Here is a 27,981-nt window from a genome sequence, read left to right on the forward strand (position 1 = left end):
ATATAGTCTATTTTAGAGCCAAGCGTGTCACCCATGATGCAGTTCGGACGCTGTTACAAATACAGAAAGATATCTGGCCAGTTCTATTGCTTGTGGCCAAGCGTGGTGACTTCTCATATATTGTATGGATAATAAAATGGACTATATCTTGAAAACTAAAAGCCTGCCCATCTTGGCCTTGGAAGCGTTTTAAAGGGGAAGATTTCTACTTTTTTAAAGATTTTCTTGAAGAAAATCGAAGATGTCTAAATTTGAGAAAAAATTTATTTTTACTTTGTTTTTTGAAAATCTTATATAAATTGTTATTGAAAGAAAAAACTAATTTTACAAGATTAAAGTACGTAAAAAGACCTTTCGAAATCACACCTTATTTCTTAAAATCGGAGTAGTCTTCTAAAATTTATCAACGTTTGAAGTTGGACGTAACGGCCAAAATGATAAAAATTCAAGTCCCTGTTAATAGAGAGCCTGTATGGTGTGGGCCAAACAACTTGAAGAATAATTTTACTTTTGATAGGACTACAATTTCTGCAAATTTCAGCGTGATTGGAAAACTTTGAAAATTTGGGTGGATCACTTCATAAATAATGCCCCATATATGTTATAGGTTTGTTCGCGTCGCATGCCCCAACATGCTCCTTATTTCAATGCGCTCGTATTGGTGCGCTCCTTGAATTGGACCAATACGAGCGCATTGAAGTAAAAAGAAGCAAGTTGGGGCATGCGACGCGAACAAACCTTTATATGTTTAAAATAAAGAATAATAAACATTGCAAATAAGAAATTTATGAAAAAAGCTCCCTTTTCATCAATTGATTTCTTTCATTATTTTATGTATAAAAGTATTGAGATAAGATCGTCAAAAAATGAATATTTTACGAGATATTTTATAGTTTATGTAAAATTATGTTAAACTCTAAAATATAAAATATATCTCGTAAACTATTCATTTTTGGCCATCTTATTATCTTTTATAACTTTTTATGCCAAAAATTGCAAGAAATACATTTATATTAAAAAAATTTAAAGTACACTGGTCAAAAAAATTATCGCAACACGCAATTAATATCATAATTTTGCGTAAATTCAAATAAACGTATTTCCGCGAAAAATTATCGTATTTGAAAAAAATTTTTTTTGTTTTGAAGGGTGAAGTCTCTACTTAAGAAATTTTCATTCGATTTTGATTTCATCCTCTCCTCCTTTCTTCACCCTTTCAAAAGTAACGTGTTTTTTTTCAAAAAATTACAAAATTTGACGAACTCTACGGAGTGAAATAAATTTTTTTCGCAAATCTTATCCAAATTTTCGTAAAATATGAACTTTTTCCTACAAATTAAAAATAAAGCAAAGTTCGTACGATTTTTGTTGGCAGAGTTACGGCATATCAAAGTTATCTATGCATATAAATCTAAATCGTAAGAAGGCATAAAGAGCCAAACGCGGATGTTGCTACCCATACAGCACAGAAACTTTTCAGAAATATTTCAAAAATATTTCATGTGACAGATTGAAACATTTCATAAATATTGCGAAATGTTTCTGCAACAACTTTGAGACAACTCTGAAATAGCAAAATGTCCGCGATTCTTGCACTTGAAACCTTATAGAAACCTTATTGAAACCTTATAAAAAGTTTGCTGAAAGGTTACTAATAAATCTGCAACTTTTCTGAAATATTCTTAAAAGGTTACTGAAATGATTGAACCGTTTCTGAAATATTGCTGAAAACTATTTTAAATAATTCTGAAAATTTTTTATAATATTGCAAACATGGCTGCTTTCGCGACAAAATTAAAATATGATCCAGATTAAAATGATCCTGCACTGGGATTGTTCAAATCTGAAATTTCATTGAATACAATTTCAATGAGATTCCATGAAATTTCAGATTTCACTAATCACAGTGCAGAATCATTTTAATCTGAATTATATTATTTTGATTTTGTCGCAAAAGCAGCCCATATTACAAAACTGTTATTCAAATAAAAAAATATATATTTCAGAAATAATATTTAAATTTATTATATTTATTGCACACAAATATACGACAAAATTTACACTAAAAAGAGTATAAAAAATATATCTAACGTTGTACATTTTTTTAGCTCAGTGTTGCAATTTTTTGTCAATGATTCTCACTAAAAGGTCGAATGTTAGATCTCTAGGATATATATAAATTCTACTTATAATAATATGGTATTTTAGCTTTAGGATATAGAAGAAACATATTTATAATTTTTATTAAATTTTTATTTGAGTAGTATATTGTTTTAATAGTTGAATCGTTACATAAAATAAAAATAGTTATCACATAAAATAAAAACTTTTTTACAATAAAGTAAAAATTTGAATTCCATTTGGATAACATTGTTTATTGTTATTCTAATAACATAATTAAAACTTCCAACAATTTTTGAATAAATTTTAAGTGAACTTGCTAAACTCTAATTATATTTATTTGATAATTTTAACTTTCTTCTAAAAAAAATAAACTTTCAAACAAAATTCTCAAACATAAAATAAACTTTTTTCTAAATAAAAAAATAGTATTTTACTATAATATAAATCAAACATTATGCAAAATAACATTTGAATTTTGTTTGAATAATATATTATTTGTTCAGGTAATACAATATAAATTTTTAGAACACAAAGTAACTTCTTTTTTAAATTAAAAAGCAAAGTTAAAAGCGAAACATTTATTCCGATGGCTGTTCTTTTTGTTTTCGTTGTAATCGTTCTCTGAATAAATACAACGATTAATAAGTACTGTAATATTATATATATACATTTATAAATAATCTCACTTTTCATTAATAATATTTACTTACTCATCTCTGTCATGACGTAATTTGCCCTGGATGAACCATTTAGAGATGACTTCGATAATTTGTTTGTCATCCGTTTCGAATTTTGCATGAACACATTCTAGATAAACAAGGAAATTTATTTTATTAATATAGAGATTACCTTTTGTTCAAAATTATATTATTGAAAATATTGCGTGCTTACATATAAAATAATTATTTAATTATATTGATACAATATAATGAAATAATTATTTTATTTATTTTGAAAAACGAGAAATTAGTAGTTTAAATATTAACATACTTTTTATGCATTTAGTTAACAATAAATCTTTGAAAGGCTCTTTCTTCATACTTTTTCCATTCCAGCAATATAACGTTGAAAGATGATTACTAATAAAATTTTTGAGAATAACAATTATCATGTCATGAGACGTTTTATGTAATATATAGAGTATATAAAGGAAATTATTAAAAATCTGTACTTACACATGTAACCTCAAAATTCAAGAACAAACAAAAATTAAAATTAGACAAATTCATCATATGTAAAATGAAAATAGTTTAAATAATGACAAATATACAGAGTAAAATTATGTAGAAAAGCATGCACCGGTTAAAAGTATCCAAAAATATACATGTTAAAATGCAGTTATAACCTCTTTTTTCGGTACTTTGAAACATTAATCATGAAAATAATACCTTGAAAGTTTTATGTCTGATTTCGAATTCTATCAAATAAGTAGATATTATTCCTTTATAAAACTTTACTATTTATTAGAACCAGTAGACAGTAGTGCTATCATAGCAGTCCAAGTCTATGCGGTTTAGCAAGCTGTTCTTGTCGTTGCCTGCATTCCACATCCGGAACCTAAAAAGCGGGAAAGAATTTGATTGGTTGTTCCTATATATATATATATACATTAATATACATTTAATCTGTCCAATAAAAGATATGAAAATAAATTTTTATAATACATACCGTCGACTATTTTGATTGATTTGTTATATAATATATATATGTATATACACTTATAATCACTATATTAAAAAATCGTTCCAGTTTTCAAAATTATTTCATATGAAAACTTTTTGCAACACTCATATTAATTTTTCAAATTTACCACATGTAATAGATTTCAGAAACATTTCTGTTGCAACATTTCATATGACATATTGCAGAATTCTGTCAGAAATGTTGCACATGAAATGTGAAACATCGAAATGATTTTGAAATATTTCTGAAAGCTTTCTGTAACAATCGGTGCTATATGGGTATGGAAACAAATCGTGCACAAGGCACATATTACTCTTGGTGTACTAACCAAGACTTTGAAAATTGAAATAATCTCTTACTTGAGATTTCATTTCAAGAACCCCTTGACCCCCCTACCGAAATAAATAAATAAATGCGAGAGAAAAATATAGATCCGAAAGTCGCTGAATCGGGAATCGAACCCGAGACCTTTCGCTTGCCTGGCAACTGCTCTTCCAATTGAGCTATTCAGACCAGGGGTTTTTGAAATAAAATCTCAAGTAAGAGATTATTTTAATTTTCAAAGTCTTGGTTAGTACACCAAGAGTAATATGTGCCTTGTGCACGATTTGTTTCCATAGCAACATCCCCGTTTGGCTCTTCATGCCTTCTTACAATTTAGATTTATATTTATATTACAGAGCCTGTTTATTGAATCTTAGTTATCTATGCATTTTTGTGCAATTATCACCAGCATTAGCGATATTCGACGCACACCAACGATGATTGCGCGACAAATTGCTAATGAAGATCTCCCTCACAGAATCAGTGATCAAACAATTAAAAGACGTTTACGTGAACGTGGTTTAAGATCGCAAGTTCGACATTTTCCTCTTCTAATGTATGAAAAAAATATATGATCCATACATTTGGAACGCGAAATTTTGATATTAATTGCGTGTTGCAATAATTTTTTTGACCAGTGTAGTTCCATTTAAAAAACAAAAAGTCCTTTACTATTTTGGAATTTTCGCAATGTGTGTGTATAAATTACATATTCTTAAGTTAATACGTATATGTATATTTATTAATGACGCTGTTGTCGCATATGAGAGTAATGAAGCTGTAAAATCAAATAAAACATATATGACAGATAGTCAGACAATTTGTTCCATGATTTAGTTTTTGTTTCTTTTTGAGAGAAAGAGAGAACCGAAATATCGAACGAATTATGTAAATGCATATAAACTAAAACGAAACTTTTTTTTTTAAAGTATTATACATTTATTTTGGTGAAATCTTAATGTGTACCTATAATGTAGTAGTATCTACAATTACATCTATAAGTAATGAGTATACACATACACATACTCATGAACACACATACATATGTGTTAACACCTATATCAATAATAATATATGAAATAAAAATAAAATTACATAACAAATATATGCAAATTTGAATAAAGATTCACGTAATGTTGGATATGGAGATATATAACTTTGCTTTTGCATCAATATTATTGATGATATATCCTATAATAGAGTATATCCTTGCACACATAGTGTATTATATACTATCTTATAACTAAACAATTATGACATAATAATAGAAACTTACGTAATAAGAATTATCGTGATTTAATATATATTGTAATGATATATATATATATATAATCATATAAAATATAAAGTCGTTGTTGAAATTATACGATACTACAATTTAGTCAAGATATAGATAGATCTTTCGTGTTTGGTTTTCAAGTTCTATCAAATAAAGCTTCTTTTCGCATAGAACACACATCTCTCTCTGAACACTATATTCTTTGGAACCTATATTCTATTGAACCGAAAATTGAATTAAACGGCGTTGTCGTAGACATTAACATTTCATTCATCAACAATGGTAATATTTACTTATTCATCTCTTTTTTTTACACAAAGTTACAACTGGTAAAGTGTGGCTTAAATTTTCGTATGGCAAATGACTGTGCAATCAGCAATGAATATTGATTGATATATCTCATAATATCCATTTTCGATTACTATGTAAATGTTTACATTATTTGATAATGCATCGAGTGATATTACATTATCGTTCACTTATAATTCAATAAACTTGTATAACATAAATTTCCTATATATTATATTTTTTTATCTATTATCGTTCGTATATCTATAGTTGTGACTTGTGTGTGTCGCATTTGAATCAACAGTGTTTCACAACAAACGTTAAATGAAGTTTATAAATTATTATTGTAAACAAAAAAAAGAATACAAAAAGGCACAAGAAAAATGAAAAAAAATAAAAATAAAAATAAATCTATCGAGTTTGTAAATAATTATTTTATTTGATAATAATCATTTGAAAAAAAACACTGAAACCCAAGCATACATCATTTTGACGTCAATTTGGGAAGATTTTGATAATAATAATGATGACAAATAATATTTAAAACCAAAAATAAACTCTGGCTAACACCCATAATAACTTTTTCCTCTTTTCTTGGATATATTTTTTTAAATGTTTATATCCAACGTTTTTTTTTATTGTCAATCTGATAGCCTGCAATTCTACATTTCGCTTTTATATATATATATATATATATATATATATATATATACGTGATGCTAATACACAATAGTGCAAGCTTTATTACAAGATGCAAAACTTTATCATGCAATTTAACGAGATTTTCACGAGATGTAATACAAAGAAATAGTGTAGCTTTAATACCGAAGCGCTCAAACGTTTCCCCGTTTTCCTTGCTGACTCAGTTCGATGGCCAGGGCCAATTCGGCGTCTTCCTTCTCTTTAAGCCTAAGCCTCTCCTCCTCCGCTTTTATACTCTGCTTCGCTGCCCAGACCAGTTGCTCCTCCTCCGTCAGCTCGGTCACGTTGTTCCCGTTCCAAATCCTGCCGAAATTATTATTCGCGGGCTTCACCTCGTCGTTGTTGTAAATATTAGACTCGTGCTTCGTGATAATAGTTTTCTTAGCGGAGAACGCTTCGTCGAGATCGATCGTTCGCGTCTTAACCTTGGCGAACATCTGGGGAAAATCGGTCTCGTTGCCCCGGACGTTTCTGTTGTCAGTGGAGAACGCCTTCCCGAAGTCGACGTCGAATTTGTTGATCTTGAATCTATTGGCCAGCGGAAAGGTGCTCGTGAAGTCGCCGTCAAAGGCTGCTTTGACATTTTTATTTGTCCCGAAATCAAAGAGCTGATCCGTCCTGGTCTGATGCTGATCCACCCCGTCCTTGTTCGCATTCAGGTCCTCCGTCGTCTCGTCGGCGAACGGGTCCGCTATATTGAAGGGGTCCTCGTAACGATAGTCTCGGAAAGGATCCTCCGTGAAGTCCGACAGCTTCAGCTGCGCCAGCGCTACGCGCGTTTTATCTGTTGGTCTCGACGAGGCGGTCCGATTAGGCGCCGGTTCTGGCTGAAGCAGGTTTTTTGTCACTGGTCAGTTTTGTTTTTACTGAAAAGGTAGAATAGAAGAGAATATCCCGTCGGTCATCGCTTGGCTGCTAGCTAGATTAATAATTTATTCATGCGTTGTATAAAATATGCTGTAATTTTTTTGTTTGTTTGACGTTCGAGTCTAAAAATAATTGACAAGAAAAAATCTTGGGAATCGTTGACGCGACTCGAATATCTTCTACATAAAAGACTCCTGGATCTTCGCCATGGCCATATGTTAGATTATGACGTCAGAGGCGAGAAAGCGTAGATTAAAAATTCTTAGATGAACATTTCGAAATAAGATTCTAAAATAATTCTAAAAACGAGATTGAGAAGTAACTGTAACTTAACTTAATTACATTTTTTTGTAACTAGTAACTAATTTAACAGTTTATTTAAAACTTCGTCTGAAATTTTATGAATTTTTTAATTGAAAAATCGAAATCTCAATTTTTATTCTAAGTAAATAATATTAATTATTGTGTTAGAAGAAGTTATATTAATTTAATATATTTAATATATGTATAAAATTATTAATTTAATATATTATATATATATATTAAATATATTTTTATTTTAAATTTAAAATAGTTGTAATTTATTGCATATAAAATAATATAGCACATAATCAAGTATGTAATATATAATTTAGCAAAGCTTGAAATACATAAGATTATTATAATTAAAATATAATATAGTCAGTGCAAAAAAAGCAACTAAAAAGTAACGATTCGTTACTTTTTAAGTTATTATAACTATAACATGTTATTTTTTAGAGTTGGTAATTGTCAACTTGTAATTAGATACTTTTACAAAATAACTTTCTCAATTCTATCTAAAAATACTTCGAAAACTATCCAACATGGCCGGTGAGGACCCAGAAGCCATAAGCTAAGAGAATAATAATAATATAATTAATGTTTTTCATACAACAATAACATAAATAAACTTGCGACATTATATATAATATAAAGAGAAAGAAAGATAATAAATAAACAAATTAATATAAAGGCAACGTGTGTACTTCAGAAGGCAGCTTAATGGCAGGTAAACTCAAAATTGTGCAGCTTCTACCTAAATATAAAACAAATTAAATACAATTAGAACATATATGATAAATGTTTGTAAAAAAGTCAATAATTATCAATAAAAAACTACGTTTCCAAATGTTTAATGTATATATGGCTATATGTATATATTTTGTGATACTGAAGTTGTGTTTGTTATTCAAGTTTATTACGAAACGAAATTCAATTTTATTGATAATTAAAAAACAATAATTGCCATATTTTATCATAATTTAAATTCAGGTTAAAATACATTTAATTCGATAATTATTTAGTTATATATAAATAGTATTATTTATACCAAATAATATTAATAAAACGTTCTTATCGTAAATAACAAGGATAGAAAGAATATATTGCTGTGAAGAGCCTAATACTTAACAATTCGGCTAAATTGATGTAGACGAGAAAAATATATCGGTTCGAAAAAGTCGGCTGAATCGCGAATTTTTTCGGACCGATATATTTTTCTCGTCTACATCAATTTAGGGGAGTAAAGGGAAGAGGAATTCAAATCTCAATTTAGAGATTGTTCCTCGTCTTAGCGAATTGCTAAGTATTAGACTCTTCACAGCAATATATTCTTTTTATCCTTAGTATTATTTTTATTTCTCTTTTATTAAACTTTCAGCAGAACTATTTTTTACTCATCTATAATCGTCTACAATCATCTTTTTACGTCAATTCCGAACGACCAGATTAAAGAGATTTCCTTAGCAAGATACTGCTACTTTTCTATTATCTGCCGAGAGGTGGCGCTCGAGTTAAATTCTGAAGGTGATTAAAAGTCATCGTATGAATTCTTTAACTTGATTTACATGCTAATGATAGTCCAATCAAACCAAAACATATTTATAGAATTTATTAACAAATATCCATTAGAAGAAAAATCTACGCTTCGCTAGCCGCGTCTGGCTCTTAATAACCCATTTTCCATGATATATCTCTTAATTTTACAAAAAATTGTGCGCGATACTATTAATCAATGTTAAATTCATTTTGTATCAGTATTTATTTTTATACTTATATTTCTAGATTTTGTAGAATTAAATAGAATTAATTATTTAAATAATTTAAGATTTAAATAATTAATTAACTATTAATATATTTATTTTTCATAAATATTCTTCGATGATTGTTTCATATTCTATATTTTTTAATACAATCTCTTTCATATTAATCAGTATTTGTCGATTATCCTTTGAATCATAACTCATGCTCTATTAGCAATGCATGATATTTTATATTAACAAATTTAATATTATAATTTTTCTTTTTTCTCTTGTTTCTGCGATTTTTTCGATTCTTGTTCCAATGATAATGTTTAATTTTGAGTTACTGACCTTAATAATGTTTTGAATAAATCAATATATACAATAATATATATATATATATATATATATATATATATATATATATATATATATATATATAAGTTTTTTGACTATGAGGGGAACATAAGATAGTATCATTCGTTTGAACTGAACATTTTACAAGATATTTTACATTTTATGCCAAAAAATTGTAAAAAACTTTAAACTTTTATAATTTGAAAAGTACTTCATCAAACACTTTATTAAAGAGGTTTTTGGAAAACCTCTAAATAAGCTATAAAAATATGTAATGAAAAATAACAGGTTCCATTTAAGAAATTGAAGGTGACCTTTACATGACCTTTAAATAATTATACAAGATCAAATCAATAACCATTTTATGTTCCCCTCATAGTCAAAAAACTTTTGTTCGAAACATTTTTTTCCATCTTGTTTACTATACGAGATATTTACGTGCGTTGATTAAAATAGCTCACCCTGTATATACATATTTATTCTATATCAATTTCTGAATTTTTATTAATATTTTGTACAAAAGATACATGAAAAAAAATACTGAATTTGTGTTTATAAAAATTTAAATTTCTAAATATTATTAAAGCGAAACATTGCGACATACGCGTACATTATTTTATGAAAATTAATTAATGGAGTTATACAAAGCTTTTGTTAAAATTATTGTACTTGTTACTCTCACTGTATGTAGTAAATATATAAATATTTGTTTTTAAATTCATAGATATAATTTGTTTGTCATTTATATTGTAATCATATCTACAGAGTATTCGGTAATATTCGTATGCCTGCTCGCATTAATTAATTATTTAGATCGTTAAATAGATAGTGATGAAATATCCTTGATGAAAAATAAGTTTTGAATTATTTTTTTTCTGTAATGTGTGTTTAACAAAATAGGAATTATTTTAACAAATCTACTTATAAAATAGTAATTGATCATCATAGAAAAAAAATTGAGAATTTTTCGATTTATTTTTCATTAAGGAACATTGTTATGTATCTAATAGGCGTAAATTAATTAACGACTTTTGTGTGTATGTGTGTGTCAAATTACTAAACAATATACTAATAAAACTAATAAAAATTCAACAATGTGCTATTATAAAAAAAAAAAAATTACAGCAGAAATAAATACAAAAAACCCAGAAACAAAACACTAAAATCTATTTGAAAATGATAAAACAAATGTTAGATACATACCTTAGAATCGAAATTGGAAAAATCAGCAAATCCGGTTGAGGATGTGAAACTATTATTGTTATCAATCGTCGTTTGCTGAACACTAAATGGATCCGAATTCGCATTCGCAAATGGATCCGGTGTAGGCGAAGGCGTTGGAGGGGCTGGCGCGGCCCTTAACGGACCAGTAGGACCTTGACTAGGTCGTGGCGGGGCTGGTCGCGGAGGTGGTTGCTTCGCCTTCTTCGGTGGAAGAGCAGGACTAGGGCTTTCGGGACGCGTAGGCGCGTGAAGATTCGCAAAAGGATCATCGCCGAATGGATCCTTCGTGTTCTGAACAGAAAATTGAATTAGTGTCTTATTTTGTTTTTTGTTTTCATAAAATAAAAAATATCTATACAGGACGTCCCGGTTTAGAGAAAAATGTTTCAAACACAAATTATAAAATTTCGAGGGGAAAAAACGTTGGCATTAGTAATTTTTTCCTTTTATATAAAAAAAAGTGATACTATTTTAAAAAAACAGAAATGACCTTCAAATGACCTTGAAAATTACTTTGCCCTTGAAATTTGAAAAATTGCAAGGAATTGATTTATATAAAAAAATATATGATGGTTCCATTTAAAAAAAACATAAATAACCTTCAAATGATCTTGAAAACCACTTTTCAATGGCAAAGTCCTTTGAAGGGCATTTGTTTTTTTAATAGAATCAATTTTTACAAATCGATTCCTTGCAATTTGTGGTATAAAAAGTTATAAGTTATAAGATGGCTAAAAAATGAATAGTTTACAAGATATATTTTACATCTCAGTTTAACATAATTTTATATATAAAATATCTCATAAAATATTCAATTTAATCTCAATACTTTGATGCACGTAATAACGAAAGAAATCAATTGGTATAAAGAAAACACCTAGTTGTATGTACAGTACTGTAGCTACTAGTTGCAAATTACATTATGTTAAACTAAAATATAAAATATTTCGTAAACTATTCGTTTTTTAACCATCTTGATAACTTTTTCATGTAAATATTATAAGAAATCAATATAAAAAAATTATAGTAGTTCCATTTTTAAAAAACAAATGACCTTCAAATAACCTTGAAAAAAGTCAATAGCGCCAACTTTTTTCCCTCTCGTAATTTTATAACTTTTGTTCTGAAAAATTTTTCTCTAAAATGCCTTGTTCAAAAAATATTTTGCTGTGTAAGTTAAAATGGGATATTATTCATAGAAATGGCATAACAATTTTACATACTGTCGCAATTACAGGTGTTTTATTTTCGGCTCGCTTTCCGCTACCAAACGGATCAAACGGATCTTGTTTTGTAGCCGCACCAGTATTGTCAAATGCGGTAAAAGGATCCGTTGTGAAATTACCCTATAAATTTTGATTTTTATTAGTAATGTTTACTTGATAAAAATAAGAATAAATATTAATTCTATGAATACCCATTAAACAGGAATAAATATCGTCGTACGAATTACCCATTATTAGAGGAGAACTTACGTTAGATGGCTGTGCAGTGAATGCACTTTCAAATGGATCAGATGTTAATGTGCTAAATGCTTCTTTGGCTTTATTCGTTGCAAAAGGATCTTGATCTCCAAATCCATCTAAAGTAGCAGTTCCGGTTCCATCAGAGAAAGCGTCAGCTTTCGCTTTCCTTATTTCGTCTGTATCTTTTGTTGTTTCGTACCTATTTTTTTACATGTATATAAAAATTGTAATTATAATAGAAATATACATAATCGTAAAAAAGTAGATAAAGGACCCCACACCAAATACATAGGATTGACTTGCTGAATAAAAGATTTAATAGTCTCAAAGCTAAATGTTGGATAATTATTGACAAGTAAAGGTACCCAACTGTCACTCTCCAATTGTAATGAAACTTGGCACACTTATAAAACTATGCAAAATAATAAATACGTATTTTTTTTGTATCAGCGGAAAAGCGATTTTAAGGCAGAAACTCCCCCTTGTATGTGTATAGGGGGTGGGTTACAAATACATTCTTAACAATTTTTTAAAACTTAAAGATATTATATGGTGTTTTTAGGGTTATAGAATTCGAATCTGTCATTACAATTTAAAAATACAAATAGACTGACCAAATATGGCGCCCATATTTTGTGAGTAAAAGACATTTTTTTAACAAAATCCAGACGATGTCAATGAAAATGAACATTTTTTAGTTTTTGAGGCTGCTAAATTAAATTTAAAGTGTAAGACAGGCAATAAGAGCCAAATCGCGGATGACAGTGCGTTATCCCAACGAAACTAAAATTTTTTCGTTAGAATTAAATTGCACAATTTCCTCCGGAAAAATTTCCTCCGACATTTGTCAGACATAGTCATTCTTCATGATTATGATATAAATTTATACCTGCTAAATTAAATTTATTAAAAAATTAGGAAGATATAAACACTTCGATAATGTATATATACTTTAACGAGTTTTGATTAGAAATATCTACTCGTTCATATTAGTTTGGGAATTTACTGGCATAGCTTTTGCAATAGTAATAGTTTTTAAATAGATGTGTTAAATAGATGCACACAGATTTTGTACACCAAGCACATCTCATCACAGCTATGTCACTGCACATTCACACGCTGATGCACAGCTTTTAAAAGCAATAATTTACTGGATTCTCAAATTCAGGTAGTGTGTTTTGTAAATAACCGCTTTTGTACCATGCATATTTTATGAGATTCAGAAATCTAGAAGAAAAAAACTGATTATGAATAATGGATTGAAGCTGAATGATATTGTTTCGCAGGTGTAAATTTATATTATAATCATGGAGAACGACTATGTCTGAAAAATGTCGGAGGAAATTTTTCCATGGCCTGAAGAAAAAAATACATCGAGTGGTTGGATTTTACTTGTTGTGCCTGCAGGTATAGTCAGAATTTTAGGCATTCTATTGGTTTCCGTGACTTCTTCGAATGTTTTAGAATTCTGACCACTTCAGTACTTGTTTATGTAAGTTAACTTGAGTTATTACTGAAGTGGTCAGAATTCTAAAACATTCAAAGAAATCACGGAAACAAATAAAATGCCTAAAATTTTGACTATACCTGCAAGCACAACAGGTAAAATCCAACCATTCAATGTATTTTTCTTCTAGCCATGGAAAAATTTCCTCCGACATTTGTCAGACATAGTCGTTCTTCATGATTATGATATAAATTTACACCTGCGAAACAATATCATTCAGCTTCAATCTATCATCTATAATCAGTTTTCTTCCCCTAGATTTCTAAGTCTCATAAAATATGCATGGTACAAAAGCTGTTATTTACAAAACACACTACCTGAATTTGAGAATCCAGTAGATTGCTTTAAAAACTATGGACCAGCATGTGACTTGTGTAGTGACATAGCTGTGATGAGATGTGCTTGATGTACAAAATCTTTGTGCATGACATCTATTTAAAAGCTATCACTATTGCAAAAGCTACTGCCAGTAAATTCCCAAACTAATATGAACGAGTAGATATTTTTAATAAAAACTCGTCAAAGTATACATTATCGAAATGTTTGTATCTTTTTAATTTTTTAATAAATTTAATTTAGCAGCCTCGAAAACTAAAAAATGTCCATTTTCATTGACATCGTCTCAATTTCATTAAAAAAATTTTTACTCACAAAGTATGAATATCATATTTAATCAGCCTATTTATATTTTTAAATTATAATGACAGATTCGAATTCTATAACCTTAAAAACCCCATATACTTCCAAGTTTAAAAAAAATCGTTAAGAATGTGTTTATAACGTGTAAACCACCCCATGTACACCTACAAGGGGGTATTTTTGCCCTTAAAATCGCTTCTCCGCCGATACAAAAAAATACGTGTCTATTATTTTGCAAGTGTATATAGTTTTACAAGTGTGCCAAGTTTCATTACAATCCGAGAGTGACAGTTGGATACCTTTAATTGTCAGTAACTATCTAACTAGCTTAAGTAACTATCTAACTAGCTCTAATTTAGCTTTGAGACTATTAAATCTTTTATTAGTCAAGTCCTAAGCTACAACATATAAAAAAAGCAGCCAATTTAGCCGAAAAGCAAAATATCTCCTATGTATTTGTATGTATTTGAAAAGTTTGGAAAATGGCAAGGAATCGATTTATATAAAAACATATAATGGTTTCATTAAAAAAAAAACAAATGACCTTTAAATGATCTTGAAAACTACTTTTCAATGGCAAAGTAGTTTTCAAGGTCATTTATGTTTTTTTAAATAGAACCGCCATATATATGTAAAAACTATGTAAAAATAAAAATTATCCTATGCATTTTGCGGGAATGCGGAAGTCCTTGATGAAAATGAAACACAATACCCACTCTATATCTTCGATCTCGGGTACAAATCGTAGACTAGTATCAGGTACAAGATCAGGATTTCCCGAAGCAAGTGCAGAATCATAAAGTGCGATGACATCGCTCATTTGACGTTGCTGCTCCTGCAGATCAGTGATCTTCGCCTTCGCCTGACAGATCTCTAACTGAGTGTCCTGCAACTTTTTCGTCAGCTCGTTCAGTTGGTCCCTGTTTTTATTCTGTTGCTGTTCCAATTGCTGTTCCTCTTGCCGCAATCCCTCAAGTTCTTGCCTCTTAAGGTTCAACTCATCTTCTTGAACTTTTAAAACCAACTCCTGCTCTTCAGCTTGTTGACGGAGCTTGTCGACCTTATAAAGATTATTACTCATAAAAAATTCTTTCAATTTTTTTTTGTAAATTCAATGTATAAAACATATAAAAACTTGTAGTGATGATGATAATAATAATAATAATGATAATGATAATGATAATGATAATGATAATGATAATGATAATGATAATGATAATGATAATGATAATGATAATGATAATGATGATAATAATAATAATATATAATGATAATGATAATGATAATGATAATGATAATGATAATAATAATAATAATAATAATAATAATAATAATAATAATAATAATAATAATAATAATAATAATAATAATAATAATAATAATAATAATCTTAACTGCAAAATGCTTCCGAATGGATGCCGCGTGGTTAAACAGCATAATACCGACGTTTCGCAAACGTTGCAGTTTGCATCTTCAGGGCTGAAAGCTCCGATATTGAGCCTTCTTGGGTTGTGATCCTTATATATATTATGGGAGGTTTTTCATCTACACAATATAATAAGGATCACAACCCAAGAAGGCTCAGTATCAAAGCTCTCAGCCGTGAAGATGCAAACTGCAACGTTTGCGAAACGTAGGCATTACGCTGTTCAACCACACGGCATCCATCTTGAAGCCTTTTGCCTTAGATGATTTCAATGGCGGCGAAAGTTTCAAAAGTAGAATATTCTTAACTCATATGCTTTTGTGTGTATGTAATATGTTTTAGTATATGGTCAAAATATTTTTGTATACAATTTATATACGATTTATATATATTCTTACGATTTTATATATATTTATACAATCATAATAAAATGAAAATAAAAATGATATAAAAATATATATATTTCGATATTAAATTATTTATAATTACGTTTTATTTACTTGAGTATATTAAAAGATAAAGTGCAACAACTATTCATGCATGCCTGCAAAGCACTAATAATGCATTAGCGTTATCTATATATGTTTCGTATTATAACAGTATCATTTTTATGCATATAAAAAATGTCAATTTTATTTTCTTTGTATCTTTTATATACCTTTTTCAGTTCTTCCTGTATCTTCTCTTCGATTTCACTCAAATCTCTATCTATTTCAGCCTTCTACCAGCCAAACAACATAATGAAACATAATAAAACAAAATCATAAAAAAACGAAAAAACGAAAAAACGATATAAAATAAATAAATATTCAATGCAATATGCTCTTTTTCGTATGATTTTTTCTTCTCTTCTTCTTTTCAAGCTTATCACTCAATTTGATAATTAATCATAATTATGTAAGATATGTTGATTATTAATTTATATTTGCGCATATAAACCAGTATTTCATTTATAACATGTAGAAATACATTATTACAAAAATAAAAATTTATAATTATAAAAAATAATAAATAAATTATAGAATAAATAATAAAATAAATATAACCATTTTAATAATTTTTGTAAGTACTGAGTACTTATATGTATAATGTGATCTATTATGCTTATATAAGTATATCAACAAAACATATTGGCATGTGCAAAGTGCAATTTTCTGATCTATTTATTGTATATATTATTAGTTTAACACATAAAAAAGCAATATACAAGATATCCCATTTTAATTAAAAAGTTTCGAGAAAGAAAAATGTTGATAATCTTGAATTTTAATTAGGATCATTTTTCAAGGTCATTTAAATTCAATCTAGTTTTAAATGGAACCATCTTGATTTTTTTATATAAATCGATGTCTCAGAAAATTTGGCATAAAAATGGCTAAAAAGTAAATAGTTTACGAAATATTTTATACTATAATTTGATTTTATATAAACTATAAAACCTCATAAACTATTCAATTTTTGACTAACTCACCTTTATAATTTTTTAAGGTGGTCTTATTTAAAAAAAAGTAGATTGATTTTCAAATAATCTTAAAAAGAGTTAAAATAAAATAAATAAAAAAATGAAATTAAACAATTCAAAATTTTCAACTTATTATTCTCTTGAAATCTCTTGAACTTTTTCCATTAGAAATATTTTCTCACAAGCAGCCATTTCGGAGATATTCGATTACATATAAAATTAAAATAGAACATCTTATGTATAAACAACAACTGCATATGCACTATACAAGTATAGTTGTGCACGGTGAAAAGCGCACATTCATTCTAAGCAAGCTAATAATAATCGATATACTTTAACAAAATGTTTTGTTTACCTGCGCTTTCAAGTCATTTAATCTCTTCTGCGCCTCACCCTTTTGATTTCCCAGCTGTTTCAAGGTCGCCGCAAGTGTGTCCAATTCACTTTGAAGACTCTTGATCTCTCCGTTCTTTATCTTAATATCTGCCTCCTTTTGCGCTATATCCTGTTCCATATTTTGCCTTTCGCGCACAAGCTCTGCTATATCTTTACTTATCATATCTAGCTCTGGATTTGAGTAACCTGATATGTTATTGTTTTCCTGCAATAAATAAAAACATGTTATCGAATATTATCTAGAGTTCTTGATTAACTGTCAGGGAAAGAATAGTTTTTGTTTTTATTTAAAAATAGCACATCTAAGAATTTTCAGCGTGTGACATCACAATCTAACATGGCCGCAGCGAGAACCCAGGAGTCCTAATATTTAATTATTAATTAAGATACAAATTGCAAAGATTTCAGAAAATTAACTTAATTCAAATTATGATCTTAAGTGTATGATTCTTTAAGTATGATTCTTAAGTATGATTCTTTAATTGTAATAATCCACGAGTTGTTGATTAATAATTAAAATAATAATTTTACATAGATAAATTAAAATGTAATTATATTATTTATATTAAATTAGAATTTGTGTCGTTAATTCTTTTAAAATTTATAACAAATAACAAAAAATTTTGATTTTTATATAGAAACATAGTTTTGGTAATTACAATTGATGACAAATAAACATAAAAATTAATAATACTTTAATGTAAAAATAATACGTTTATAACTTATAAAAAACCAATAATGGTATTCAAAGATTAAAAAAATTCAACTTAGAGAAAAAAGTTAATAAGTTTAAGGTCAAAATAACTAGTTAAAAATTAATAAATTTAAGAGTTTAATAAATTTGAAATCTTAACTAAGCTAAGTTAAAAGTTATTAACTTTTTAACTTTTTTTTAACTTTTAATTAATTAACTAGTTATTACCCAACACTAGTATTATATTAGCCACATAAATATAAAAAAAATCGATGTTTTATTATCACGAATAACTTCACAATGACTTTGCAAAATAGCAAATATGAAAATATACGTATTGTCTGTGTTAATTTGCTATTTAAGTAACGTATCTTTAATTTTACAACGACCAAATTTATTAAATTTAGATAAAGAGTTACGAAAAAAGATTAGTGATATATTTCATGGCAAACAAAGTAAGTACTTTAATATAATTTTATGTACATAAATAATTTAAAACATGTATATATATAATTTTTTGTACATAATTCTGTATATAATTTTTTAAAAATATATATATGTATATAATTTTCTGTAAATCAGGTAGTAAAATTTTTCTAAATATCGATGAATATGAATATCCAAGAACTAACGAATCTTTAAAACGATTACATAAACAACAATGGCTAAATTATTATAAATGTTTGAAGGAAACATATGCAAATATAGGGAACGAGAGGATCATCTATCCGAATGCACTCGTAGCATTAGAAGGAACATCCATAACGTACTCTCAAAGAAGATTTATTCAGGATAATTCACGTAACGATCGCCACGATTTTTGGGACATTTCCACCAGTTTAAAAAAAGTTTATACAGTGAAAATCAATCTGCTTTACACAAGCTTTAACATACAATAAAAATTTTTTTTTTAATTTTTTTATAAACAAATTAATGTCCTTGAATTTTTTTAATGGAACTATCATAATTTTTAAATAAATTGATTCCTCTCAATATTCTGCATAAAAAATTATAAGGATAAGATGGTCAAAAAGTGAATGGTTTACGAAATATTTTATATTTTAATCTTATAAAGGTGGTTCTCATAACGATCGCCACAATTTTTAGAACACTTACAATAATCTGACAAAACATGTCATTAATCAGAAATTTACCAATTTGTAACCGTCAACAAATTTAACAATTTAATAATTTAATGATTGTTTACAATTTTACTTTTTATGTTACGATTCAATTCAAAATCAACAATTTTAAAGCTTCTACAACGTAATTCTTTGGTTCGAGAAAGTTCACTAAAACCAGTTCTAACGGCGTTGTTATCATTAGTAACTGGCCTAGTTACGATGGTAAATTTCTGATTAATGACATTTTTTGTCAGATTATTGTAAGTGCTCTAAAAATCGTGGTAATCGTTACGAAAACCACTTTTATAAGATCAAAATATAAAATATCTCGTAAACCATTTACTTTTTGACCATCTTGATAATTTTTTATGCAGAATATTGTGAGGAATCTATTTATGTAAAAAAATATGATGGTTCCATTTAAAAAATTCAAGGTAACATTAATTTGTTTATATAAATAATTTTTTTTAAATTTTTTATTGCATGTTAAAGCTTGCATAAAGCAGATTGATTTTCACTGTATAAACTTTTTTTAAACTGGTGAAAATGTCCGAAAAATCGTGGTAACCGTTACGTGAACCACCCTGTATATAATAGATAATTAACATTGAATAAATATTTATAATAAATAATAATGCAGGATTCCATTTTAATGTCCCACCCCACACAAATAACTTTTTCATTTTTGATTGTAGAAGAAAATGTTTTAGACAAAAGTTGGACATAAGATGGTGCCATTAGTTTGACCTTGAATAGTTGCTCAAAGGTCACGTAAAGGTCACCTTTAATTTCTTAAATATTTTCTTCTACAATCAAAAATAAAAGTCATTTGGGGTGGGACATTAAAATGGGACTTCCTGTATACGAGACAAAACTAAAGACTTTACTACTGATATAATTTACAGTATAAAGTGTCAAATTTGCATCGCACCTGCAGAGGTGCGCATGGCTAATTTGCTAAAGTGGTATTTCAATAGCAGCATTACAAGTGCAATTGTCAAAGATATAGTACAAGATGTCAATAACATTTTCAATTCACCAGACAACCAATACATCGTCATGCATAACGTCAAGGTATAAATTTAAGGCATGTACAAGTGTGATGTACAAATACGATGGTGCAAAAACAAGATCCCTTCTTTAAAGTCAGAGCAAGAGGGAGTGTATTGGTGTGAAATGGGAGATACTGTGGGATCGGCTCATCATTTACATGTCGACAGCAGGACGGAGGATCTACATTCAAATATCACAGAAGCAGCGTCGATCGAAATGTTAAATTACAAACTAAAGGTTTACACTGTTTGGACAAGTTGGAATCCCTGCTCTGTGTGTGATGCGGTTGGAATCAAGCTTCGATATGGTTACTGTACTATTTCCCTTTCAGAAACATCAGCGAATGAAATATATTTCGTCAACGAAAGTACATTGTTAATTAACAAATATACAGGGTGTTCCATTTCGAAAAATTCACGCAAATTTTATCTTTTGAATGCATTTTGGAGAACAAAATTTATAGGATTTTGAGAGGAAAAAAAATGGCGATACTGACTTTTTCCTAAAGGACGATTTTCAAAGTCACTTGAAGGTCATTTAAAGGTCATTTTTGTTTTTTTTTTAATAAAACTACTTTAATTTTTTTATATAAATCGATTTTTTTCGAGGGAAAGAAGTTGACGATGCTGACTTTTCCCTAAAAGACGATTTTCAAGGTCATTTGAAGGTTATTTTTGTTGTATTTTTTAAATAGAATTATTTTAATTTTTTTATATAAAGCGATTCTTTGTAATTTTTGACATAAAAAGTTATAAGATTAAGATGACCAAAAAGTGAATAGTTTATAAGATATTTTATATTTTAGTTTTATACATAATTTTACATAAATTGTGAAATATATCATAAAATAGGAACGATATATTAAATTCGACCCAAACTAGCCAAAGAAACTTTTTATTTTATTTCCACAACGTTTCGACTATCTGTTTTTGGTCCTTTTCAAGTGAAAAACTAGAATGATACAATTAATTAAGATTAATACAGATAAACATTTTGATGTTAAACGCAAAAATTAAAATTTACATACTTTCTTAATAAAAGCGCAGTTAGTTGACACTGTTGTCATTATTAAACAATGTGATTATATCGGAATTTTTTTTTAAACATTTGAAAAAACTTCTGAAAGAACTTTTGAAAGATTGAAACCACATCTTATCGTTTAGGATCGTCAAAAACTGAGTATGTAGAGTTTATACGACCTTTATAATTTTGTCATAGATGTTTAAATTCTGTGTCTTTAAGTAGGTTAACTGTATTGTTAACTTTTTTGATAAAAAACATCTCTGCGATTTCTCTCTTTCTAACATGTTTTTCATTATGTAATAATGAATTATGTATTTCATTATGTAATCAATTTATATAAAAAAAATTAAGGCTCCATTTAAAAAACATAAATGACCTTCAAATGACCTTGAAACTCGCCCTTTAAAGAAAAAATTCTATAACTTTTCTTTAAAACAATTTTTCTTTAAAATGCTTTTATCAAAGGTAATTTGTGTGAACTTTTTAAAATGGGACCCTCTGAAGAAAATGTGAAAGTAAATAAAAAGAGAAAATTTTTTCGCTCTTTTATACTAATTTTACTTTAAGCTGAAAAATATGAACAGAATCAGACGCATGAGGATATTCAAACGACATTAGTAAATTTAAACTCGGAAGTTCAATTAAAAACAGCATTATTGTTATTTAAAAATAAATTACCATGCAAATCGAGTCTTGTGCCAAAAAAAATACAATTAATGTCGATTATTAAGAATAGAAGCACTAAAATTATGAGACGCTACTGCAAGGTATTTGCATTAAATTATTTATTAAAACTCCTGGTTCTTTCTCCTAAACTGTATTGAAATGTAATATATATATATATATATATATATATATATATATATATATATGTATGTATGAAATGTAATATATATAATATATATAGATATATATATATATATATATATATATATATATATATATATATATATATATATATTACGTTCCCCTCATAGTCAAAAATCTTTTGTTTGAAACATTTTTTTCCATCTTGTTTACTATACGAGATATTTACGTGCGTTGATTAAAATGACTCACCCTGTGTGTGTGTGCGTGCGTGCGTGCGTGCGTGCGTGCGTGCGTGCGTGCGTGCGTGCGTGCGTGCGTGCGTGCGTGCGTGCGTGCGTGCGTGCGTGCGTGCGTGCGTGCGTGCGTGCGTGCGTGCGTGCGTGCGTGCGTGCGTGCGTGCGTGCGTGCGTGCGTGCGTGCGTGCGTGCGTGCGTGCGTGCGTGCGTGCGTGCGTGCGTGCGTGCGTGCGTGCGTGCGTGCGTGCGTGCGTGCGTGCGTGCGTGCGTGCGTGCGTGCGTGCGTGCGTGCGTGCGTGCGTGCGTGCGTGCGTGCGTGCGTGTGTGTGTGTGTGTCTGTGTGTGTGTGTGTAATATTATATACAGGGTGTCCCATAATTCGCGAACCACCGCGAATGGTCAGATAGAGCGTGTTAAACTGAATAGAAAAGTCCTGTATCATTTTGCGATATTCGCAATAATTATTGAGTTATTAACTAAAATATCTAAACGAATGAGCGAGTAGAAAGCGGTAGGCCGGACTCGGTGTGCATGTCAAATGACTTATTTGTTATATGCCGCTTAGTATCAAAAGTATCATCTTACTTTTCGGCGCCACTACATTGGTCGCCGCTCGCTGCATGACGCCGCCTCTCGATCAAATAATGCTTTCTACCTGCTTATTCGTTTAGATATTTTAATAAATAACTCAATAATTATTGCGAATATCGCAAAATGATACAGGATTTTTCTATTTAGTTTAACACGCTCTATCTGCCCATTCGCGGTGGTTCGCGAATTATGGGACACCCTGTATATATGTTATATTTATATATACATATATATAATGTATGAATTTTTTTCTTTACATGTCAAGAAAAAAAATAATTTCTTTACATGTCATCATTCATGTTGAGTAGTAAATTAATAAAACGTGTCAAAAAACTTTTTTAATTTACATAAATAAATACAATTTACATGTGTTACAGATTTACAATAAAATCTTTTATGATAAAATTTATTTGTGATAAAAAAATTTTTTTAATAAAATTAAAAATTAAAAATTTGTTATCCAATTCATAAATCGAGAAGAGGAAAAATTTTCACTCTTTAGAATATTTTATCAAATAAAATTATATATTATAAATAAAAAGTAGTATAGAAAAAACTTTTTTAGTATAAAAGGAAAGTATTATGCAACATGCAAGGAAAAAATGTTTTCTTGATTGATGTTATTAATTAACATGATTACAATAAGGAACCAGAAACTTTGATAAAAATTCAATAAATATAAATAAAATACATTTATTCTTATGTAGAAAAAATGCCATAGTAACGTGATATTTGAAGTGCGCGATGAAAGGGGTAACATTCTTGAAAGTGCGAACAATAGTGCCGGTATATATTCTATAATTCAAGGAATGCCTCAATCATTACCATCAATCACACATAATGTAATTTATGAAAAATATAAGAAAAGGCTCAAACTCATCTGTCCAGGGTAATATAAAACTTACATGTCAATATAATATAAAAACTCACATTATAAAAATTGTTCAATCATGATAAGAATAAAAAATATTTAATTTTATTAATACTTTAGAAATCTGAATACGGATATCCCAATTGTTTGGCGGATTGGTGATAAAGCAATAATTCCATCTCGTATCAAACTTCAATCAAATGGAAAAATTTATATTAATTCCCAGTTACATATAGTCTTTGAATCGTTAAAGTTTGACGACGCTAATATATATAGGTAAATCAAATTTAAAATTCTCCCAATAAAGAGCCAGCTGTAAATAATGATGCATTTTTGGGAAAATTAATTTTCCACAATTTAAGTTTTTTCTTAAATATTGTATCTGTATAAAAATTATTAATAAAATCTGTAGACAATAGTAAAAAATTTCTTTCCATTATTAGTTGCTGGCAAAATAATGAAATTATTGGAATAATCAAATTGAATGTGACTGGAGAAGTAGAAGTCAAAGTAAATCACTATATTATTTTAATTGGCGCTGTCCTCATAATTATTGTAGTTTTGATAATGTTCTGGAGAGCGTTCAAAGGACGGATGCGATACACAATGCATTAAAATTGTGTAACGATGCAAATTAAACCACTCAATAATTTGTAAAATGTACAAACATACACGCGCACACACACACACAGAAATAATTAATAAATATTATTGTTAAATAAAATATTTGAATAACTTACCACAATGGTTTCTCCAACTTTTCGCATAGAAGGTGGTATCATTTCAGGAGTTAAACTCATCGGAGAGTCCATGCCATTGAGCTTTTGCTTAATAAACCACATAGCTAAGGCAAATTGTTCCTTATTCAGCTTTCCGCTTTGAGAAATATCACATAAACTCCTGTAAATTCGATATTAAATACATCTCTATTATGATCATCATTATTAATTTTCGACAAATTGTTATAGAACTTCGCACTTTTTCTCTCACCATATATGCGCTAATACAGTATTCGGAAGTCCACTTTGTAGGAAGACGTCTTTGATTTCCAAGCCAGAGACAAATCCATCCCTATCTAGATCAGCTTGTAAAAACAACTTCTCCGCCACTATTTGATCCTCGATCGAAACAACCCATTGCCGTGCGCCTGTCTGTAAATATGTAAAAGATTTTAGAAATGTAACGTGTTTTTTATTTTTAAATTAAACAGAGTGTATACTCAAATCTTAGAAATAAATTTCCTGAGGATTTCATGATTTTCCAAGTACTTTTGTTCAAAATTCCAAGTAAAATTGAAGTATTTTAATAATATTTAGAATACAATTTTGAAATAAGTTTACATGTTATACATAATTTTTTAACATAAATGAAGTATTTTTTTAATAAAATAATGTAATATAATATTATATTAAAATATAATATATTTTAATATATACTTTATATAAAACTAATAAATTTTATATTCTTTAAAACTATATTTTAAAATCAAAGGGGCATTTTTTTTTTAATTCCCTAAGTTCAAATCAAATTCTATGATAATTCCAGGATTTTTCAAAGTAAAAAACAAAATTTCCTGAAAATTCTAGATTTTCCATTTTTCCAAGGAGTATACACCCTAATTAAAATCCAAGAGAGATAAATACTTTTATAGTGTCTAATCCAGTCAGGTTCTTTACAGCCGTCGCATTTGGTAAAGGTGGGATTGGTGGTGGTTGCGAGGATGGTGATGCTGAAGCTACAATGCCCATTGGTACAGGAGATTTAGCCTTAGGAATCTCTTTTCTCTTACCGGGTGGCATTAATTCTGGTGGAAGTACACTTGGTATCGCATATTTTTCCAATGCTTTATATACAAGATGCATGGCCTGTATAATAACAATCAGAAATTACCTTAATAAGAAATCGATCAATCACAGTCAAGTATGAGAATATAGGAAAAAAGATGTAACATTGAATATAAGTAATATTTATCCTTATTTGATATAAAAACTCAGCAATATTTGCTATAGAAAATGAACAATACAACAATACAGAAAGTACATTTTTATATAAAAAGTATATTCCAATATATACAACAAAAAATCAATAATTGCTCAAATAAATTACACTTTGAAATAATACTACATAAAATAGGCAAAAATTATTTAGTCCATATGTAAAAAATGTTTAGTTAATTCCAATAATTTTAGAACATTATTAGCGACATACTTACAACTACAAATTCATGTCTATCCAGCATACCATCCTTGTCCATATCTGCCAAGTCCCAAATTTTTCCAAGAGTATCTAAAGGAAGTTTGCTATCCATAAGAACACCTTTTACTTTATTTCCAGAAATATATCCATTAGATGGCTGTAAGCTATCAAAAAGTTGATCGTATTTTGCCCGTTCTGTAGGATTAATCGACCAATCTCCATTGTTGATAGATTTTATCACTGGTAGAGCGTTAGTAATAGTTTTCTGAGGAATAACTGGAATGTCTCCCTGATAAAGAAAAAATATCCTATATATAGCATTTATGCCAGTTAAATAACCAACATGTAATTTCCAGCAGGTAAATTTACCATTTTTGGTGGCGGCAATTCAAGACTTAAATTAGACATATTCAAGTCCTTTCCTGTCTGAGCTAATGCGCACAGTTTTAAAGCTACAAAGAGGCCAGACTTATCTAAGAAACCACGTGATTGTGGATCCGCCATGTCCCATATTTTGCTGAGAATCACATCGCTGAGCTGAGATTTCTTTAGAAATCTAGCAGCATCCATTGCTTCGATTTGTCCATATCCATTCGGATCAACCTACAAGCAATAAATGATATTTTTATATAATTGTAATTGCTTGCTACATCTTACAAAAATAATTTGTTCTTTTATTATAGATTATATACCTGATTGTAATAAGCTTCGTAGATCGCACTATGGCTTCCAGCCACCTGTAAAAGAATGGCATTCATATTTTCTGATTAATCTATTTGTATCAGAAAATAAAACTAAATAATAAATAATAAATAAATAAAATAATAAATAATGTATACAAATAATTCAATAAGAAAATAACAGAATAGCAAAAAATTTATTATTAATTTATCAATTTTATATATTAAGTTCACAAATTAGTTATATTTATTATAAATTATCATTGTACTTATAAAAATTTCAAGCAATTTATTATTTATATTAAATGTTTATTTTTTTTTGTCAAATAAGATCAATGAAAAAAATAAAATAAAAAAAATCGCGCATAATATTGGAATATTTTTTTCCGGGTCAGTAACAATTTATTGTAGATATATGTAAAATGATATACAACTCCGCCATCAAATCGGAGCCAAGACATCCTGATAAAAAGAGCGAAAATTTAGCGACAAGGGAACGCGATAATTTGGCGCAGATTATGAAAAAATTTCGGGCAAGAAACCTTTTCGGTGCGCGCACGAATATTATTACGGAATAACGATACGTCTCCCGTAAAATCCATGAAAATGACAAATGTACCTGCGTAGGTGACGGTAGGGCGGCCATGCTTGCATTAAACACTCGGCTTAACCAATCAGACACCCAATCAATAGCATATGATTTTCAACTACTTCATTAAGCATATCACGAATATTTTATATCACCGGTATTTTTTTCGAATTATTATTATTGTTGTTATTATCACGCTATTTCGATCATGGATTCGTGGGTCGACGATTTTGCGTGCGACCGGTTAGAAGAATTTATTACGAAAATATCTTATACAATGGACAGAAGCGGAAACGAGAACGGGCAGACTCCAAACTCCAAACTCCTA

At 28.8% G+C, this 27,981-nt stretch overlaps 2 protein-coding genes and 1 long non-coding RNA gene across 7 annotated transcripts; 1 reads left to right on the forward strand and 2 right to left on the reverse strand.

Moving 5' to 3' along the window:
• Nucleotides 1–2,597: 2,597 nt before the first annotated feature.
• On the reverse strand, nt 2,598–3,822 carry LOC146721653 (uncharacterized). 4 transcript variants are annotated; one of them, XR_014925583.1, is made up of 4 exons: nt 3,793–3,822; nt 3,115–3,681; nt 2,835–2,931; nt 2,598–2,772 (listed from the first exon to the last, which is right to left on the reverse strand). It is a non-coding gene; the product is annotated as an uncharacterized LOC146721653 (long non-coding RNA). The 4 variants fall into 4 exon arrangements; XR_014925582.1 differs by lacking the exon at nt 3,793–3,822 and having other exon boundaries at nt 2,598–2,745; nt 3,115–3,203; nt 3,513–3,681; XR_014925581.1 differs by lacking the exon at nt 3,793–3,822 and having other exon boundaries at nt 2,598–2,745; nt 3,115–3,203; nt 3,300–3,681.
• A 1,224-nt stretch (nt 3,823–5,046) lies between these two features.
• On the reverse strand, nt 5,047–27,979 carry Eps-15 (Epidermal growth factor receptor pathway substrate 15). Of its 2 annotated transcripts, XM_029302154.2 has the most exons (14): nt 27,684–27,979; nt 27,077–27,121; nt 26,754–26,987; nt 26,401–26,673; nt 25,832–26,053; nt 25,179–25,339; nt 24,929–25,088; nt 17,746–17,991; nt 16,587–16,649; nt 15,219–15,562; nt 12,366–12,555; nt 12,114–12,236; nt 10,870–11,181; nt 5,047–7,227 (listed from the first exon to the last, which is right to left on the reverse strand). In XM_029302154.2, exons 1-14 carry the CDS (start codon nt 27,708–27,710, stop codon nt 6,532–6,534), a joined length of 3,096 nt encoding a protein of 1,031 aa, XP_029157987.2. In that variant the 5' UTR covers nt 27,711–27,979; the 3' UTR covers nt 5,047–6,531. The 2 variants fall into 2 exon arrangements, with proteins under 2 accessions (XP_029157987.2, XP_029157988.2); XM_029302155.2 differs by lacking the exon at nt 16,587–16,649.
• LOC146721654 (uncharacterized) lies at nt 18,781–24,822 on the forward strand. The gene is made up of 8 exons (XM_085486466.1): nt 18,781–18,814; nt 19,063–19,246; nt 20,510–20,678; nt 20,751–21,024; nt 22,248–22,447; nt 24,025–24,206; nt 24,309–24,464; nt 24,632–24,822. The coding sequence occupies exons 1-8, from the start codon at nt 18,781–18,783 to the stop codon at nt 24,801–24,803; spliced, it is 1,371 nt and encodes a 456-aa protein (XP_085342592.1). The 3' UTR covers nt 24,804–24,822.
• Nucleotides 27,980–27,981: the final 2 nt, after the last annotated feature.

Source organism: Nylanderia fulva, unplaced genomic scaffold (assembly GCF_048542155.1).
Source record: "Nylanderia fulva isolate GAGA-0341 unplaced genomic scaffold, ASM4854215v1 Scaffold435, whole genome shotgun sequence".
Classification (NCBI taxonomy): Eukaryota; Metazoa; Arthropoda; class Insecta; order Hymenoptera; family Formicidae; genus Nylanderia; species Nylanderia fulva.